Source organism: Excalfactoria chinensis, chromosome 3 (assembly GCF_039878825.1).
Source record: "Excalfactoria chinensis isolate bCotChi1 chromosome 3, bCotChi1.hap2, whole genome shotgun sequence".
Lineage (NCBI taxonomy): Eukaryota > Metazoa > Chordata > Aves > Galliformes > Phasianidae > Excalfactoria > Excalfactoria chinensis.
Genome location: NC_092827.1, coordinates 19646347 through 19667172, shown reverse-complemented (window position 1 = coordinate 19667172; position 20826 = coordinate 19646347). Strand labels below are relative to the sequence as shown.

General features: G+C 34.5%; 1 protein-coding gene across 3 annotated transcripts in view; it reads left to right on the top strand.

The window, feature by feature from the left end:
- Nucleotides 1-20826, top strand: part of CSMD1 (CUB and Sushi multiple domains 1) — a 935567-nt gene that overhangs the window by 889099 nt on the left and 25642 nt on the right. For all 3 annotated transcript variants that reach the window (XM_072330835.1, XM_072330834.1, XM_072330833.1), the window contains 6 exons: nucleotides 279-452; nucleotides 9280-9468; nucleotides 10874-11047; nucleotides 13589-13771; nucleotides 18408-18584; nucleotides 20153-20332. In XM_072330835.1, the coding sequence (XP_072186936.1) occupies nucleotides 279-452; nucleotides 9280-9468; nucleotides 10874-11047; nucleotides 13589-13771; nucleotides 18408-18584; nucleotides 20153-20332 (1077 nt within the window). The remainder of the gene's footprint in view (nucleotides 1-278; nucleotides 453-9279; nucleotides 9469-10873; nucleotides 11048-13588; nucleotides 13772-18407; nucleotides 18585-20152; nucleotides 20333-20826) is intronic.

Here is a 20826-nt window from a genome sequence, read left to right as displayed (position 1 = left end):
CCATACCAATGCAGTGTCAAAATACATGTGCATATAATTATTTATATAAAAAGTTTCACATGAGTTAAAAAAGTAGAATCTACATGTCTTAGTGAATTTTTCCCCCCAAGCAGTTAAGAACTATGAATAAATGTATCCCATTATTTTCTAAACTTTTTGCATAAATATGAAAGACATATTCAGAAAGAAAAACAGCTACAACCTGAAAGTGATTCCATGGAGCAGTGCCTTTCAGTTAGTTGATTTAGTTGCTAGCATGCCTATTTTTCTTTTAACAGCAATCACGTGTGGACATCCAGGGAATCCTGCGCATGGAATGACTAACGGCAGTGAGTTTAATTTGAACGACGTTGTAAATTTTACTTGCAACACTGGGTACTTACTTCAGGGTGCTTCTCAAGCACAGTGCCGTAGCAATGGGCAGTGGAGTAGCCCTTTACCAAACTGCCGAGGTAAGAAACTTTACTGTAATTCTGCTGTTCCTTAAGGACTTGTTTCATGTGTGATCCTGTTTCCTGCTTTCAAAACTTAATCATGTTCTCATACTTAATCATGTCTATTAGTATGTCAGTAACATAATTAGAATTCAAAGGAAAACTATGCTACTAAATTATCCTTTTGTACTCTTTCTGTTTATGGCGACTGTTTTTATTTGATTTACTCAGTTATAGAACATGAGGTTAATGTCAGTCTTATATCAAGGTCTTGATGAGACCAGTAACGAGCTCCCAAAACAGTTTACACTATAGAAAATGCTTTCTCAGTTCTGAGTCCAGCAAGTTGATTATAATATTAAATAATGTTTAGTTTTGAATCATTAAGGCAGAAAAAATACCTTCTCACTGCAAAATATGCAATGAGGTGAAAGGCAGAAAATGCAGTGAAGCATGTAAGATATATTGAAATATCTCAAAAGCCTGGAGAAAAAGTTCTGAGATATTAGATATAGGTTAGTGGTCTTTTTGTGAACTCTACAGAAGGACATAAACTTTAATAAGCCTAATTTTGAAATGTTATACCTAGTCATATTCCCTTCATACAAATGGAGTTGTCCACCAGAGCACTACTCGTTGGCACCTCTATCACTTTGACGAGGAAGTTATCATCAGTGCATTCTAGGAAATTTGTGAATTGCTTCTGCCTATGACTTCCGCATAGTGCCAGAAACTACCATCATCCCTAAAGGTTGCACTTATTTTAATAGTGGAGGTGAACGCTGTCTGCTTCTCTGTCACAGTTGTCTTTTGTAGCTTGACTTTAATGTTCTAAAGGAAATTGCAGTCATTAAAGCTGTGCTCAGGTAACACTGGGACTAAATATGATGTAAGTTCATTTGACTTATTAAAACTCATATTTTATTACAGTGGTTGTTCCTAAGAATAATAATTATCCTTGGTAATTAGCTCATCATATCTCTTGAAAGATAGCTTATGCAATTTCAAGCTCAGTCTGTGTGGAATTAGAACTTTCATTCTCATTAAAACAATGAAGAAATGGCAGTTCCCTTAGTCACTACTTGAAGAGTTTATTCAAGTGACTTAACCATCAGAGCAATTTAATTATGTAAAAGGAGAAACAAGAACCAGTAAGCTGTTCACATTTAGACTTGTCTACTTCTTTTTTCCTTCTGTACTACTTTGTGGCACTAGACCTTGTTGAAAACAGTCCTTTATCTTATCTGTAAGGTATTTCAGTTTCTATTGAAAATGTATACTTTTTCACATATCCTGCAGATTCAGTTCAGACCTGTTCTGTTTGACAGTCAGAAGCAGAGACTGCATGGTTTATTTAAGATAAACCCCAGTTACAAAGAACGTTACTCAGATATTGTCCTAGTTTCAGCTGGGACAGAGTTGATTTTTTTCTTAATGTGTTGTATGAGACTATGTTTTGGTCTTAGGAGAAAAAAGAATGTTGATAACACTTTGATATTATAGTTGTTGCTGAGCATTACAATACAGAGCCAAGGACATTTCAGCTTTTTGGTTTTTCATACTGTCCTGCCAGCCATGGGGACTGGAAGGGTACATGGAGCTGGGAGGGGACAGAGCTGGGACAACTGATCTAAACTGGCCAAAGATGTAGTCATAGAATCATAGAATTATGACATAGTATAATAGTATGACATCATGTGAAAAAAACTATGAAATGGAGAGGAGTTTGCCTGGGGGGCTACTGTTGCTCAGGGACTGGTGGGTCCAGTAAGTGGTGAGAAATTGCTTTGTGCATCACTTGTTCTGTAGATCTATCTATCTATCTATCTGTCTGTCTGTCTATCTATCTATAGATACACACACACACACACACATATATATATAAAACTTTGCTATTACTATATATATATATATATTTATACATACATATAAATATATAGTAATTATCATTGCTATTCTTTCTTTTCTGCCATAATAAATAGTTTTATTTCAGTCTTTGAGTTTCACCTTTTCTTTTTCCAATTCTCTTCCCGATCTTGCTGGGAATGGGGGAAACCACAACATGTATTTACATTGAACTGAACTGTCTACATTTATTAAAAATAAATAAATAAATATAAAAGAAAGAAAAGGAATTTTATGAAAAATGATGTAAAGTCTAGGATTTTAAAAGTAAGGATATAAGAATGAAGAAATCCCCTTAAAATATATATTTTTAATTGATTTTGAATGTCTTCTGAGATAACATTGTTGTCAAAGAACCTTCCCCTTGACAAAGTTCATGTTCCTACAGTTTGTTTCACAAGTCCACAAGCAAATAGAAAGAATGACTTGTCATGATGCTGGAGTACATACTGAGGGGAAAAATATGTGGTTGTTTTGTTGTTGTTTTTTTTGTTGTAGTTTTTTTGGTTTTTTTTGGAGGGGGCTGGAGAGAGGAATCATTGAAATAATAATATCTAGTTTAATATTTATATTGTATCCTTATATGCTTAATTAATTTCATGTTTGTTAAAGATATTTATTGACTGTTGAATTCACTGTAGTACTGTATCAACATCATAATTTGTGAGGCAATAAATTTTCGATTTTTGTGGGTTGTAGCTTTGCCTTTATTTATTTGATAAAAAGGAACTCAAGTAGTTACTCACTTTTGAGCTCAAATCAAATGGCATTGGAAAAATTCTGGTTGCCAGTTTTACATTCAGTTTGGCAAACATGCCTGAGTACAACTTAATGAAGCCTGAATATGCTACCCCAGAATTAGCTGTAAAGATATCAAATCCTAAAACAAATATGTTCAGCATGGCCTTTTTCCATGAGAATTTTGGAACTGCTTTCCATTTTGTCTTTCAACAGAAAGCCAGTCTCTGCATTTGTATGTTTCATAATAACTCTTAGCCACTGAAATGAGAAAAGAATCAGATGGCCCTGTCAGGCCTCTGCACTCCTGATTGCACTGTAGGTCATTTTTCCATATATTATGCTTGAAGTAAGAACTGTTCTATTAAATGCCACTCTTCGTCAAATCTGGAGTGCAAGGACTTGCAAAAAGGAGCTTATCTTACTCTGGTATCTTTGGTTTGACATTTCAGGAAACATTTATATGGATATTTTTTGCTATTGTTATCTCTAAAATGCTTTATGTTCTTGGAAATGAGATTCAAGAACTTTTCTCCCATTAGAAATGTATTTCTTGAAATCAGAAAACTTTTAACAGATTTGGCAATGTTACAGAGGTTTGAGCTCACATTTTTTAATATTCATGACTGTATCAGCAACTCCGGGCTATTTGTTAGTAATAAAAGATTTAGATCTCTCTTTATTCATACGTACTACCTCTGCACTGAATTTCTAATTTGATTTTTTTTTTAAATAAAAATCTCATTAACAATAGGTTTTTGAAGAGCTTAATCAGACTTTTTATCTTATCAAAAATTAGGTATGTACAAGGAACTATAAGTTTCATCATGTTTTCCTTAGTGGGTAAAAATCTTTTGAATCAGCAATGATGTGTTCTTTTACTGACAAGGCAAATTAGCTTTCTGATGACAGCTGATAGAAGGGTGGGAGAGATTGAAACAATTGACTGATTCTTGTTATCTAGAGATAAAGCGACTCTGAATTTGATAAGTTTTTCATCAATGATGATATCAAGAATTCGTATAAACTGAGAAAATGTTGTCTCTTGTCCTGTATTATTTTTCTAAAGCCAGAGGCTGTTGTTGAAACTTTGAATATGAAGTGTTCCTAATCTGTTCATGTTGATATTGATTGATAATCTTCAGAGGAATATTAATTACTACCAATTAGAGCTTGTTTAAATTTCTAAATAAAGAGTTGAGGTGCAATAAAAGATGCCATAAAGCATCTGTGTTATTTACCTGAAGGCAGCAGAGATTGCACAGGACTTAAACTGACTCATCTCTAGAGTGCTACCTGCCTGGAGATCTGGCAAAAAAAACCTCAAAAAGTAGTAGCAGAAACATCTTTTAGGTACAACCAAAGAGTTCTTCTCACATATGGCAAACAATGCTCTGATTAAGAAAAACCTAAAGAGAAAGATTTTTTAAGACATTCTTCCCGAGTTGGTACTACACTGATAGAAATTACCAGATTGGTACTACTTGCACATATATGCCTACAGATAAATGGACATACAGACAGAGCTTCTAAAAAGAAGAGCTTTACTATGTATCCAAGAAAATAAACACATGCTTTTTTAATCAAACTAGTGACAAAAAGGTACTATTTTGTAGCATTAAAACAACTCTGTACAAAGCTAAGAATAGTAACTGTTAATTTATTGATTTTTTTAATGTACTTACATCAGTTTTATGTTAGTATCAAGTGAGTTAGCTATCTAGTTATCATAACAGTTAGGCAGAAACTTTCCCTTAGGAAATATAGTATTTTATTTATTATTATTATTTTGTAATATTGAGAGAACATTACACAGAATCATTGAATGGTTTGAGTTGAAAGGGACCTCTAAGATCATCCAGCTCCCGTGCTATAGGCAGGGACACCTCCCTCTATACCAGGTTGCTCAAAGTCCCATCCAGCCTGGCCTTGACTACTTCCAGGGAGAGTGGGCATTTGCAATGGAAGATTCCTAAATTAATACTTTAGATTTATGGTTAATGTGATCAGATTCAGTATGAAAACACTACTCTCCAGCTGGCTCCCATTGAACAAAAAAGTAACAATAAAAAATGATTCCTGTGTTTCTGAGACTTCAAAGTGAAGTTGAGACAGCTGCTTTTAAAAATAAATAAATAAATAAATTCTCTTTCCTTCGTTGAGCAGTTGCCATTTTTACGGGTTGTTGACTTTGCTCTGAACTTAACTGAAATTCCATAGACTGGAAATACTGTAATGGTGCTCACTTTTCCAAAGATAGGAGTTCTTAGAATTTGTCAGAAATTCAAAGTGAGTTCTCTACTTTTATTCATTCTGAGTGGCATTTCCTATACATGTTCTAGATAGCAACATTAATGCAGTACTTTTCAAATAGAGAAAAGTTTAAAAAAAAGAAGCTTAACATTGTTACATTGTTTCTGTCTACGAAAAGAAAAATAGAATAAGATATGAAATACTATGAATGATGTATTTTTTTAATTTTTTTATTATTATTATTATTATTTATTTATTTATTTTTATCATTCAACTTTTTAACAGAAAACTGCCTAAAGGACTCTGACACGGTCTTTTCACTTCTTTGTACTCAAGGGTTTGAATCTTTTTAGTATGAGGTTTTGAAGTCATCAGGGCAGACTTAAAGCATTCTCCTACTTTTCTCAACAGACTAAATTGAGAGTGCCAGAATTCATTTCCCATGTAACCCTTGACAGCTGTCATTGAGAGAAAGCAATCTCCTTCTACTCTCACTATGATTTAGAACTGGGTCCCCAGGGTGAAAGGCAATCAGGGAAACTACTGCCTTAGCTTTGTATGCCAGCCAACTCAAATTCTTTTCTAAACTACTACTTACTGGAGCTCTTGTTCGACATCACACTAACATATATATATATTTTAAATCTATAGATGATATCAAATGACACCAATGGGTTTTTTATTTATTTAATATTTTCCTTTTTAGCTCAAGGTGTAGTATTCTTTTCATTATCATTTGATAAAAGTCTTAATGTATGATGCTGGTTTTTTTTGTTTGTTTGTTTTTTTGTTTTGTGTTGCACAGAACACATATTTAAATTATGCGTTCAGTGATTATTCTGTATTTTATCACTAAATTAGCTAAACAGCCATTACTGGTACAAGAATGAGACCAGTAATGCGCAGAGAAATTGATTCTTTGGGACTGTAGTATAATACCTAAAATTCATATATTTCAGATCTGCATGAAAAATGTTTCTTTCTTTCTTTCTTTCTTTTTCTTTTGTTTTACCTATTGTGTTTCAAAGGTAATTCAGTTAGAATTGCTTCTGGTTAGATTTTGGCCAACATACTTTCATGAGACAATGGTCTCTTAATTTCTGTTACTGGCTTTGCAGAAGCTAACTTGTCAGGCTTACTCATTAAACCAAAGCTTCACCAAGGTGAATATTGGTGCCGTGGCAGTAGAAGACAAAGTTTCCCAGCAGTATTCCATTATGTTTTGTTGCCATATGACAGATGGTAGCAGAGGGGCAGTCTGACAAAGTGGTATCTGACACAGAAGTGAGGATGAAGCAAGGGTGTGTCATTGAATTTCTCCATGCAGAAAAAAATGGCACCCTCTCACATTCATCAGCACTTGCTGAATGCTTATGGAGACCAAGCAGTGGATGTGAGCACAGTGAGGTGGTGGGTGGTCCATTTCAGCAGTGGCAGTGATAATGTGAAAGACAAGTCAGTCTCCAGGCAGCAGATTTTTACAAATGCAGCATGAAGACTCCTGTTCATTGTTAGCAAAAATGCATAAGGAGTGGTGATGACTATTCTGAAAAATAGCATTTTGTAGCTGAGAATTTGCTCTATGTAATAGTGTGTTTGTTGTGGTTTCCATGGAAATAAATAGAAAGCTACCAATAGTATCATATTTTTTGAGTAACCTATGTAGAAATTCTGAAATGATATTTTATTGCTTCTTTCACTTCTTTTACAGTATTTTTATTTGTGAAATATTTCATAATAGTATTCTAGTTCAAGAAACAGTACTTTTCTATAACCCGGAGTTCTCAAGAATCTTGGGTGTCATTTGTAAATGACTGATTAAGCCCTGGCAAGTTGTCTGCATTTCTTCTTTTCCCTGTAAGGTCTTTTTTTCTTAAAGGTTTGTTTCTGTAGATCCTTAAAAAGATTTGAAAGGATGAAAAACTTCTTGCTCATACAAAATCAGACAAAAACAAACAAACAAACAAAAAAAACCTACAAAATAAACTAAAATGTAAACATTAGGGAGGCATAGATTCTTGAGAAAAGAACTTTGAAATCATGAACAGTTAAGCTAGGTAGATACGAATCTTTCACTGCAGTGGGCTACTTAACACGCATCTATTTTGATGATCTGTGTGAGTTCTGCAAGGAGTCTTAGTTGCACCAGGTACATGATTTATAATACAAGCAAGTTTTAAATGGTTGGTAAATTGATATTAATTCATTTTTTAACAACACTTCTTTGTTATTTAATTCCAGAGGATTTTTATGGTCTTAAGGGACAGTTAACTTCTGTATGTTATCGCTATGCAGACTACTTGAAAGAAGGTGCAGCTCCTTCCAGTAACCGAGTAAAGTTGAAAGGGAAAGCTTTATTTTGTTGTAGTTACCTTTCAGCTGACAATTTAATTGCAAATTAGTGTACCATTAGATCATGAATATAAGGCTTAGCCTGAGTTTAGTTCTGCACCCATAAAAGTATGCCTCACAGTCTTGGATATTGACTATGATGGCTTGTAATACTGGGACTGTGTTACTGTTAAGTTGAGGACCCAAATTGTGTTACTGTGTAACAGTGATTTGAGATGAATAAATTGTGAAACAGTAACTTCTGCCTATGAAATTGAGAATAGAATTTGATGTCCTATTAAATTATTAGAAAGTTCTCTGGTATTTTATATATACTAAGTAGCGCATTCATGGGAATCCAGATACAGTTGTAAATTCAAGTGCTGAAGAAAACATATAAATATGTAGATATGTAGAATCTATGTCTAGTTTAATGATATATTAGTATGAGACAACTTTAAGAGGTTGAGAACACAGATTAGTTCCAAAAGTGGAGGCTTTACAGCAGTGTCTACACAGTCCTACACAATGTCTAATTGCCTAAGAAATAGCGTCAATTAGGATACAGCGTGCATTGCTTCTGAGAGCTGTGCTAGTTTCTGTAATAAAGAATTGCACTGTTAACGTAGACAGATGATCTCATGCAGATCTAACTCAATATCTTAGCAGGACTTCATGAGAGTGGGTTGTTTGTTTGACAAACTTCCTCATATATCTCTGTTTTAATTAGAGGTTTATTGTCTGTGCCAGAATTAGACTTAGTTGACAGTGGTTAGTAACAATGGGAAAAAACAAACAAACAAACAAACAAAAAAACACAATAGGAAATAATGTAACCATAAAATGTAACTCAATAGGAAATAATGTAATCTAAAAAGAAGACCTTATCTTGAAAATGTACATCAACTTAGAGATCTTTAGAAACATGAAATTTCAGAGTTCTTCACAGCAAGTGGAAAAGATTCTACAGCCAAGTCGCCAAGTCTTTTGCAGCTTCATGAGACCAATGAGATTTTAGGGCTTTAGGACTTTGTTTGTTTGTTTGTTTTGTTTGTTTGTTTTGTTTGTGGGTTTTTTGTTGTTGTTTGTTGTTTTTGTTGTTGTTTTTTGTCTGTTGTAAGGGACAGAAAAAAATAATAATAATTAGGAGATAAAAGTTATTGGCTTCTGTCAATAACTTCCAGTTTAAACAATATTTATTTTGTCTATTCATAGAACCTTGAAACGGTTAGATATTTTTAAACATTTATAAGATTATAATACTAAATTTAAACAAATGTGAGTAGTAGGAAATGTAAGTGAAATAAAGATTTTAATGTAAGCTAAATGCAGCTCACTTGGTGAAAGTTTTTGATGGATTTGGCGTAAATCAAAATTCAAATGATTTCACTTAAGAAACACTGTAGCTTTACATAGCTTTACTACACCTCAGAAAAAGGTCTCTTTCATATGAACCATGCCTCTTCATCAATCTAGATAATGTTGTACTAAATGCTTTATTTACATCATCATGATACCAATTTTTTATTCTCTTTTTAACTGTTAAACCACGTACTGGTTTCATTTTCGTTTGGTTTTTGCCAGATAAAAATGATGATGAACACTGCTTGTCTTACAGTGGTGAACTGTTCTGATCCTGGTTTTGTTGAAAATGCTATTCGTCATGGCCAACAGAATTATCCTGAAAGTTTCAAATATGGGACAAGTGTGGCTTACCATTGCAAGAAGGGCTTTTATCTGTTGGGCTCGTCTGCTTTGACCTGTAAATCTAATGGCTTATGGGACAGATCACTGCCAAAGTGTTTGTGTAAGTATTCATTCAGTCTAACAGTATTCATTCAGATTTAACATTTGAGAATGGTTTGTGAACTTTAGTCATAGTGGGGGAAAAAAAAAGTGTAGTTGTACTGAGGAACATACTGCAAATTTCACAGTTCATTAAAAAACCATTAAGGTGAGATGGCATGTAAATTCTATTATACATGTGAAAATGGTTTTAGAGGAAACAGTGAAACATATCTTTCAAGTGCCAGGTGTGATTGGTTTTCCCTCTTGGTGAATACCTGAAAACAACTAGAGAAATCTAAAATTATTACCGTTTGCCACATGAATGCTTGTGCCAGCTCAAGGAAAGAGGCAGAAACATATAACTGTAAAAGAGAGGTGATCAGGACCATGCCTTTTGGTAGAAATCAATCATGCAGTGAGTTTGACCTTGCTGTTGGAGCCAGTATCACACAAATAATAAGCAAGTAACTTTAATGGACAACAGGAACAAACTTTTTTTTTTTTTTTTTTTTTTTTTTTTTTTTTATAAATATGTTTGATCCATAGATCCAGTAACTGATATAGCTGCTCAAGTTCGGTTGCTTTTGCTTGAGTGTTTCCTGTTAGTGTTGAGTGTTTCATCCTGTTTGGGTTGAGAGGCGGTTTACTAGGGTTATGAAAAAAAATAATTTCTCTGCTTTCCTTTCTCCACTGGGTGACCTAAGTTTTATACAAAGTGCATTCAGAATTTTATTTCTGCCTCACCTTTAGTTTATGAATGTTTCTTCATGTAACAGATATGAACTTCTAATTTTCAAATTATTCTGTACTCAAACTGTATAGGTGTTTTTTTCTCAAATAAAAACTATGCATTAACTTAAGCTTGATTAAGCATTTACTTAATATGATTCATAATTTATCTGAATGATCAGTAATATATCTTCTTCTTGCTTACTTAGTGTAATACATTTTAAAATAATTCTACAATTGTATTTATATATTTATTTCTCTGTACTGTGCACATTGCCTCTAGTTGTTTTGTAGGCATGATAAAGCTACTTACTTTATTTTACCTATAATAAAGCTACTTACTTTATTTTACCTATAATAAAGAAGCACATTGCAACAATGACCTTCTATTCTTCTTTCCCATCCTTAACATATAAAACGTGTAGTTTCTAGATTAGGAGAATGATTGGAAACAAATGAAGGAAGAACGCTGTGTATAACAACAGGGGAAACTGGATAACTTATTTTACATATAGTTTTTTATGTTTAGTATTAAAAATGACCAGTATTTTATCTTTAGTTACAGTGAAACTTGAGAAGGAACAGAGATCCAGAAATAAGTTTATTTTATGTACCAGTTTTGTACGTAAAGGTTATAAAAGGTTTTTTTCTGTGTCATAAAAACATTGTAAATATTGTGCTCTTTCCTCCACTAGCCATTTCTTGTGGACATCCTGGGGTACCTGCCAATGCAGTTCTTTCTGGAGACAAATTTACATATGGCTCTATAATTCACTATTCTTGCACAGCGGGTCGAAGACTCATAGGAAATTCTACAAGGGAGTGCCAAGAAGATAGCCACTGGAGTGGGACTCTCCCTCACTGTTCAGGTAGGTGTAACCACTGTCACCTGAATGTCACCTCAGAATTACACGAATAATAGTATTCTCAAGCAATTTTTAACTGTAGTCACATACTTATTTAGATTCTTTTCCAGGTATATTTTAATTTCACAAAAAGCCACTCATCATGAATTATAATCGCTTATTGAAATATTTGATAACATCTGCTCTCATTATCTTCGTTGTTACTTCGGTACATTCTTCTTTAGTTAGATGATACTGTTGGATATTGCAGTAAATAGAAACCACAAAACACTGTTTAAAACTGTTAAGAGTTCTGACTTACGTGTATGCATTTATTCACTGTTAACTAAACAAAGATTGTCACATGTAAAAATGATTAGTTATAAAACATTACAGCAAAGATACTAGCTGAGAATCTTCTTACCTTATGAATTGCTTTTCACAAACAGAAATATTCTTTATCAGTAGCAATAATGCAATATGCAAATATGAAAAACCTCTGCAATTTTTATGTGCTTTCAAGAAGTGTAAGAATAGTTTATTCTCGCCCCTTCTCCCACATTTAGAAGGAGCCATAGAACATTACTTAGTGTTGTTGGTGTAACTATTAGTGACATTCCCAATGTATTAATGTTTTATTAGAGAATCAAACCAAGAGAAAAAAAACAAACAAACAAAAAAATCAAACAACCAATTAACTTTGAAGTTGAGGAAGAAAATTTTATAATGAGAAAACTGTTCCATTTTTGTGTATTATAGAATCTTATATTTTCCCCTAGGCCTTTGAATGTGCTCACTGTTGAACTGATATGATTCAATTTAGATTTGATTTACTTAGTAATTCAAATAGGTGTGAGATATAAATTGAGCACTCTAAATAATAGTTAACTGACAATTGTCCATTTATGAACTGATTCTCTAAGGATGCTGAATGGGATTTGAAGCACTGTGGGAAAGGAAATAAATTTAAATCAATCATGTTTCCTTTCTGTTCTCTGCTGCTTAAAGATGAAGGTTTAATTAAAATCTTCTCACAGCTATGGGACTCACTGTTGTCATGGTCTAGACCTGAAAATATTCTCTGCAGGACAATCACGTAGATCATTTCCACACAGAATTGGCCTTTTCTTACTTATCTTAAGCTCAGGTTTATGTCCATTACCTTTTTGTTCAGTAAAGGTTGCCAGATCTGAGATTGCATCAAGACTTGAACATTTTAAATGTCAGAGCCCTCAAGTGCTGTTATCTAATGTTTCCCACCACAAGGGAAATTCTGATTTTGGTGGAAAGAAATTGAAACTCTTCAGATAATAGTCCTCAGTGTGATAATATTTTTAGAAACTTTTATCTATATGATTAAAATATAGCTTTTTTAACCATAAAAAATGCTCTTCGGTGGCAAAAATGTATTTAGGGCAACTAAAACATTGTTACTGATGTAGAATTTATTTATCTAATTTTGAATTGGGTCTGAAACCATCTAGTGAGTAAGGGAATTTTGCAGGAAAAGGAGAGACCAATCTCTGTTAATTAAAAACTGTGATAATTTTGTAAAAGTTTCTCACTCCTCTAAGGCATTTATAATTCTGTTAGTAAATACACTTTTCTTATTAGGTACTCAGAAGCTGACACCATTAAATATATATATTTATATATATATATATTCATAATGTCAAAGAATTCTTGAGCCCTGAACAAATGAGACAGCTGAGGAGGTTTATGTTAAGGGAATAGGAAAAACAGTTCTAGTATAATGCTTGAAACTTGTATTTTCTTGGTGTATGGGAACTGTTGAGTCATAGCCTGAACCACTGATTGATCACCTGAGATGAGCGATGAGTCAGCCATGGGAGCATGGGTGAAGGCAATTCAGCTGTGTGACCAGAAGGGGTAGAGTCTGTCTGCACCACCTCTCCTAGATCCCATTTAAGGGCTGACTGCCACTGGGGAAGGATCTCTTTCTGGAGATCCCTCCCTTTGGAGTCTTCTACTGTGAGCCTAGGCCACGGGTAAACATTTCATTTTTGCTTGTCTCTTTCCACCACGATAATCTTTCTTACTATAAACCTCAAAAATGCCATCCTAACCACCACCACTCTTCTAACTGTACCTTTGTTAATTGTACACTTGGAGTTTTGGGTTTTTTTTTTGTGGTTTTTTTTTTTTTTGTTTGTTTGTTTGTTTGTATGGTGAGTTTTTTTTAGTATATATATGTGAAGACAAAGAGACCTGTGGATTACATTGGAGTGTTTTGGAAAATACAAAAGCTTTGAATAGAAATTCAGTCTAGAGGTATAGTTTTCAAAGGAAATAAGGACGATAAACAAAAAATATAACAAAAGTAATAATAAATTGTTGGTAATGAGACTATACCTCCTTGACAACTTTGTGTTCTCTTACTGTATCAGCCACTTTTTATGATAAGGCAATTGACTCGTTAATCAGACCTGTGAGGTAGAAATAATCTAGCTAGAAGTAATATTCACAAGACAGAATCTGTACTGCCACTATAATTACCTGAAATATAATAATTACCAATAATTCTGCTGTGATATATTGTTATAGGAAATAATCCTGGTTACTGTGATGATCCAGGAATACCAGCCCATGGGTCTAGACTAGGAGATGAGTTTAAAATAAAAAGTTTGCTTCGATTCTCCTGTGAAATGGGTTATCAACTGAGAGGATCTTCAGAACGAACATGCCTCCTTAATGGGTCTTGGTCAGGTATACAGCCTGTGTGTGAGGGTAAGTATTGATGATGCCACAGTATTTATGACACCACTGAATACCTTATAAAGGGAATTGTATTATTTAGTTAAAAGGAAATATGTCACAAAAATATGCTTTTATACTGGGAGGAAACTCCAGTTCAACAAGTAATGAGACTGGAAATAGAGAAGAGATGCCTAAGAAACGTGAAATTAAAAAAAATGCTACTGATTGAAAATATGATAACAGTGATATAAATAAAGCCATCATCCATCTTCATCTCTTTCTGTGTAGTGTCTAGACATCAAGGCCTGAACAAATGAGAAAATGGTGTTGCTTTTTTAACTAAGAACAAATTAATAAATATTTTTCCACATAAGTTAATTTTTATTAGAAACTTTATTTTATGAGAGGCTATTATGAGAGACTGTGTTAGGTTTTTCAGAAGAAAAACAGCAAAGAGTATTTCTGGAAAGCACACATAAGAGTGAAATGAGAAAAATAGCTCATGGATTCTGTAGTGTTTCATTTCTGCTATGTTAGTCTATAAACTGGATGGTAGTATAAAATATGATAATTAATGATATTTTATTAGCATCTAACAGTTATTATTTTGCAGTATTCCTCAGTACAGATTTATTGTCTAACTGTACTAAAATGGCAGTAGGCACAGAATCACTATTTGCAGGAGAAAGTTGAAGTTCTTCAGTGTCTTTTCTTGTTTTCTGCCTTGGAGACATTAAATATGGCAGCAATCAGTGGTATGTGAAATGCTGCTGATTTTTTTTTTTTTTTCTTAAGCCTTGTGTTTCCAGAAAACAAACAAAAAAACAATAAAAGAAACCTTTGTTTCCATTTTTCTCTTCTGTTTGCATTGTTTTTTGTTTAGTATAAGTAACAATGAGATTATGAGAGAACTGTTTTTTCAACTCTGAGTACGCTGTGTAAAGCATGTCACAGTGCCAAATCCTCTGAGTTTATAACTGGTTTTATCTCAGCTTGCCATTAAACACAGTTGATATTTATTCCACCTATCCAGAAGTTACATACTGTATAAAATTTTAGTATGTTAATCCCTTTGTTTGAACTTACAGTTGAGGTGATTTAGCAATTGCTAGAGTAATTAATACAGAACATCAAAGACCCCCAAAATGCTGATAAAACCCAAGAATATTTTAAGGGCTTCCTGCCAATGCATATTTCTCATAGGCAGAATTGGTGGACTTTACTTCAGAGTTGGTAACCCTGGCTCGATATCAGTTCTAACATTCATCTATCTTCAGAAACCATGCTGTTAGTCCTCATTATCCTTTTCACTGAAGGTCTTGATGTTAAATGTTTTCACACTCAAGTACTTGAGAAAATTTGAGCTCTAAAGTCAATAGTGAGAAGCCAAGGTATTTTCAGAAGCACTATAAACATCCCTTCATGTATAAATCTGAGAACTGTTGTTTCTTCTTGAAAATATAAAGGTTCCCCACTAGGAAGAGTGTGCATAAGATTTGCATCAACACCTGCACTGAATATCATGCATGGAACCATGAAGATTTACATAACTAAAATAGAAGTTTGCAGTGCAGCGTGAAGCATAGCATTTTAGTAATCTCTGCTATATTCAGGCTTTAAGACGAACATCTGTAATAAACCTTTGCAGGATGCGTGAGCTGTTGGATTTATTTTTTTATTTTTATTTTTTAAATTGGAGTTTATTATATTAGGGTTCTGTTTGTAGATTGATTTCACTCATGTCCAGAAAGAGACAGGATCTCAAACCATAACATCATGATCCCTTATCCTGATATTTGCAGCCAAAAGCTGGGAATAGTGGATGAGTGCCAGTACCTTTATTCTTCATTTCCTTTTCTCTCTTTAGTTTGTTTCATTTTTATCTTTGTTGTACCAATTTTATCTGTGCCACATAGTAACCATTTTGCAATCAACATTCGGTAGACTCAAAGTGCATGTTAATGGTCAGCTGTTCACCAGTAAAAGGAAAGCATTTGTGGCTGTTTCTGTTTGGATTAGATGATATGCTTTCATCTGAAAACTGGATTATTCCAGATTAAATTCTGTTTTTATTTCTTCTGCTGAGGCTTTGTTGGGCCATATGAGACCATTATCCACTGCATCATGATCAGCAGAGATTGTAATATTTGTGGTTCTCTCCCTGCTCATAAAAGCAAGTCATTTTACAATATTGCTGCAGGAAAGTTTGATATGAGCAGGTCAGTGTATATATATTCTTTACAGAGCAGTTCATACTGTCCTTTTGAGAACAACTAAGGTCATCCAAAACTCAAAGTACAGGACAGTTCAAATGCAGTGTTAATACACTGGATAATTAATGAATGGCATTCTGACTTGTACCGGGAGCAGTGTAGCTGGCAGGATTATCACAGGATCACACAGTATCACAGTATCATGTGAGTTGGAAGGGACCTTAGAGATCATCGAGTCCAACTCCTGGGATTCGAGCCTTTCTGTGTAGCAGAGCAGCATTTCTGCCAAATGCTGAAGTGATTGTCTCCTTTTACATGCAACTGGTAAGGCTGCAGCTAAAGTACTGTGTTCAGTTTTGGGCACCTCATTGCAAGAAAGATGTGGAGGTCACAGTACTTGAGTTGCAGCCTCACCAGAGCTGAGTACAGGGGGACAATCACCTCTCTGCTCCTGCTGGCAACACTGTTTCTGATGCAAGCCAGGATGCTGTTGGCCTTCTTGGCCACCTGAGCACACTGTTGACTCATGTTCAGACGAGCATCAACCAACACCCCCAGGTCCATTTCCTCTACACAGTCTTCCAGCTACTCCACTCCTATCCTGTAGCATCACCCGGGGTTGTTGTGGCCAAAGTGCAGGATGCGGCATTTGGTCTTGTTGAACCTCATCCCATTGGCTTCAGCCCAACTCTTCAGCCTGTCCAGATCTCTCTGTAGGACCCCACTACCCCCAGGCAGATCCACACTCCCAGTCAATTTGTTGTCATCTGCAAACTTATTGAGGGTGCACTCAATGCCCTCATCCAGGTCATCAATAAAGATAGTGAAGATGACAGGCCCCAGTACCGACCCTGGGGAACATCACTAGTGACTGGCTTATGAAGGACCTTGTTGCTCTCTATAACTCCTTCAAAGGAGGTTGTGGCAAGGTAGAGGTCAGCTTTTTCTCCCAGACTGCTTTTCTATTTATTACAGATTACAGTTTGCTATGCAAACACTTTTTCTTTTTAGAGATGAACAGTGTATATTTCTATAGGTGGAGAGAAAATGGTTCAAATTACAATAGGGGAGGTTCAGGTTGAATATTATGAAAAATTTCTTTTCTGAAAGAGTGGTCAGGCACTGGAATGGGCTGCCTGGGGTTGTAGTTGAGTCACTGTCCCTAGAGATGTTCAAGGAATGTGTAGATATGGCACTGAGGGACCTGTTTTAGTGGGCATGGTGGCAACAAGTTGGTAGTTGGACTAGATGATCTTAGAGATCTTTTGCGACATTAATGATTCTGTGATTCTATGAATGCCTTAGAAATTTAAAGCAATATAGAGACAAATCCTCTATAATTTTGTCTATACTAAAAATGCAGATGATTTGGGAGCAGGCGGGGACTCCTGCAAAGAAACCTGGAATATACTAAGACATCTGTAACAGTCCTAGAGCAGTGAAAAGCCGGGTCTGTGGTACTGTATTTCTGTCTAACCCACAGAACAGTGCAATGGAAGTAATAATGAGAAATATCTCTTCCTTTTTCCTCCTGTCTGAAGACCATAACTAAAAAAAAGGCTAAACAAAAAAAGTACAATACTATATATCAGAGTAAACCTGGAGAAGCAGAGGTTTGGGGGAGGTCTCATCAATGTCTATCAATATTTGAAGGGAGGGTGCAAGAAGGTTGGAGCCAAGCTGTTTTTGTTGTTGCCCAGGGACAGGACAAGAGGCAAAAGGCAAAACTAAAGCATAGGAGCTCCCATCTGGGCATTGCCATGGGTTTCCCAGAATGGTCATAGAATATATCTTTTTGGAGGTATTCAAAATACCATATGGTCACAGTCCTGGGCAATTGGCTTTAATTGACCCTGATTAAGCAGTGAGATTGAACCGGGGATCCCATCCAGCGTAACCCATTCTATAACTCTGTCATTGTGTTACTAACACACATAGTAAGTCTTGATCATTTCTCTCAGAATGCAATAAATTGAACTAAGCAAATATGAGTAAAAGCAATAAGTAAAATAAATACTATATGCATAGTGTGATTATTTTAAAGGCAATTACTATCAAACTGTTGTTTTGGCATATGTTAAACATCAGAATATCTTTGCATAAATTCCATAAATACATTCAGTGTTAATGACAGAATCCAAGTGCATGTTACTGTTGTACCTCAACCAGTATCTACAAATTGTCTTCAGTCTGTTTTATTAGTATTATGAGTGAAATTCATCCATTTCTCTAAGGAAGGAGGTGATGTGGTCTCTACATAATACTTCTACATAATGACTGTAGCCTCCTACTCAAAATTACACTCATTAAGTATTTTCTTAATAATATATGCTATACCATTTTTTAAAAGGCAAGCTGATTAAAAATAATTGATCATTATTTTTTTTAATTTTCTTTTTCCCAGCTAATCACCTATCATAGAAATATTTATTTTTTTAACCTTTTTTTCACAGCTGTATCTTGTGGAAACCCTGGCACTCCAGCCAATGGCATGATAATATACAGTGATGGAATGTTATTCTCCAGCTCAGTTATTTATGCCTGCTGGGAAGGTTACAAAACTTCAGGGCTAACAACTCGACATTGTACTGCTAATGGGACATGGACTGGCACTGCTCCAGATTGCACAGGTCAGAAATGTATATTTTTAACTTCTTTAAAATATAGGCTTTAAAATAGTAAGACAGCTAACATTTCTTCTGAATTAAATATTTTGTTGGGGAGAAAAAAAAAAAACAAAAAACATTTTTTCTTATTTCTCTGACTTGAGATACATAAATGTTTTATGTGCTTAAAGGTATAAGTTTTTAACACATGTTAGAAGTTGTCAGGAGTATTTTTTTAAGATGGATACATAGATAACTTTTCTGTAGGTATTTATCTTGTGAGTGCCTTATTAATTAAAAATATGACAATATTGCTTAGAGTAAGCCTTCCTCTAAAATCTTCTTCAGCTTCTTTGTAGCTTATGTACACAGGTAGGTTTTTCAGATTTTATCTAGTTGGATGCATTGTTGTGCCTGTTTATATTGTGACACAGCTGAGTCAGATCTGACTCATAATCTTCTGTTCAGGACCAACAGTCCAGTCGCAGTGAGTCTGAGCTGTTCCACCAAAGTTGAGACAGCCAGACCAGCAGGTCCAGTGACAGGCCTACAGTACTGAGCAAAGAGAGCACAACAGGTTCAGTGACAGTAATGTGGAACCACAGCCCAGTGATCCCTAGGCAAGTCTGCAGTGACAAGGCAAATTCCAGAACAAGCTGATAAGTCTAGTCAGCCAGGCACATGGCAAGGCATAGGCATACCCGCTGTGTAGCTCACTCAAAGACCAAAGGAGAGGCTTTGAGCTTAAATACAGCTCCCAAATAAAGGGAGAGGCCACAAAGCTGCTTTATCCACTGCAGTCTGATACTAGGTTATGTTTACCCTTAATCAGAGCTGGCCTTGATGATGTTATTCCAGACAACAGAAGAAGAAAGCTGCATATGTGGGAAAGGGTGGTAAAGTCAGTTGGTGCATGTATAACCCTGAGTGGAAGTTACTCAAAATCTTGGAATCTGTTAGAAAACCTACCTTTATCTCCTTCCTTAATAGACATAATGTCAGATAAATAGTACTTAGTTTTATCATGCTGTACCAAATCTTCCTTCCAGGACTAAACAAGACAATTGTTAGAAAAATAAATTAAATCTTGAGCTCAGTGGTACTGATTTAAAAAAAAAAAAAAAAAAAAAAAAAAAAAAAAAAAAAAAAAAAAAAAGTCTCAGGAATTTCATAACTGCTAAAATTACATTAATTGATCTACGTAAGATATATTGTGACAAATGTCTCTATCAAAACTACCACTAACATAAGTCTTCTATGTCAGTAGAACATGCTAGTTTAAGCTAGTTTATTCCACTATGGTTTTTAAGGTTCCTTCCAACCAAAGCTTTTCTGTGATTCTGTAGATTTTAAAATAATTGGTTCAAAGAATATTTGAACTCAAAATTTGTCTCAGGTTATTGCAATCTGTCAAAATTTGACTTTTAGATAGGGAAAAAACACTAAGTCTTTGATTTTGTGTGAAATATGTTCAAAATACTCTTACTTTACCCATGAAATAAAGAAGAAAAAAAATATATATTAGCTATATATAGCTTAATGTTACATTATGTTTACTGACAAAAATGCCTACTTTTTCTTTTTCTCTCTAGTGATCAGCTGTGGAGATCCAGGTGCATTAGCAAATGGCATTCAGTTTGGAAATGATTTCACCTTTAATAAGACAGTCAGCTATCAGTGCAATCCAGGATATGTGATGGAACCTTCCAGTTCGTCTACCATGCGCTGTATAAAAGACAGCACTTGGAACCAGAGTAAACCAATTTGCAAAGGTATGCATTTGAAAATAGATAAATAGAATTTGTATACTGTATATTAATATCTAAAATAAATATAAATGTATATTTGTATATGAATATTTATCTTTGTATTTATACAAAAATTGTCAGTTTTCTCTTGGATGATAAACATGCAAATGCAACTAAAACATATGGATAAATATTAGTGTAATATTTATATTCTGTAAATGTCACAGCATAAAATAAGTTATAATACTGATACTAATGGCTGAAGTAGGACAAAAATAGACTGCAGTGAAAGTTACCAAAATGTCTGACTGAAAATTTTTGGGAATGAAGTATCCATTTACTTTTTTGGCTCTTTTGTCTTGAATTAAATTGACAAAATTCTACAAGGGGATTCACCAAACCAACCTTGTCACTAAAGAATCCCGTGTTGCAGTATTGCAGTTATCATAAATAATCATTAGGATAAATAGCTGATTCCAAGTGCTAACATAATGGTCATAGTGGATATGGAGCTGAAA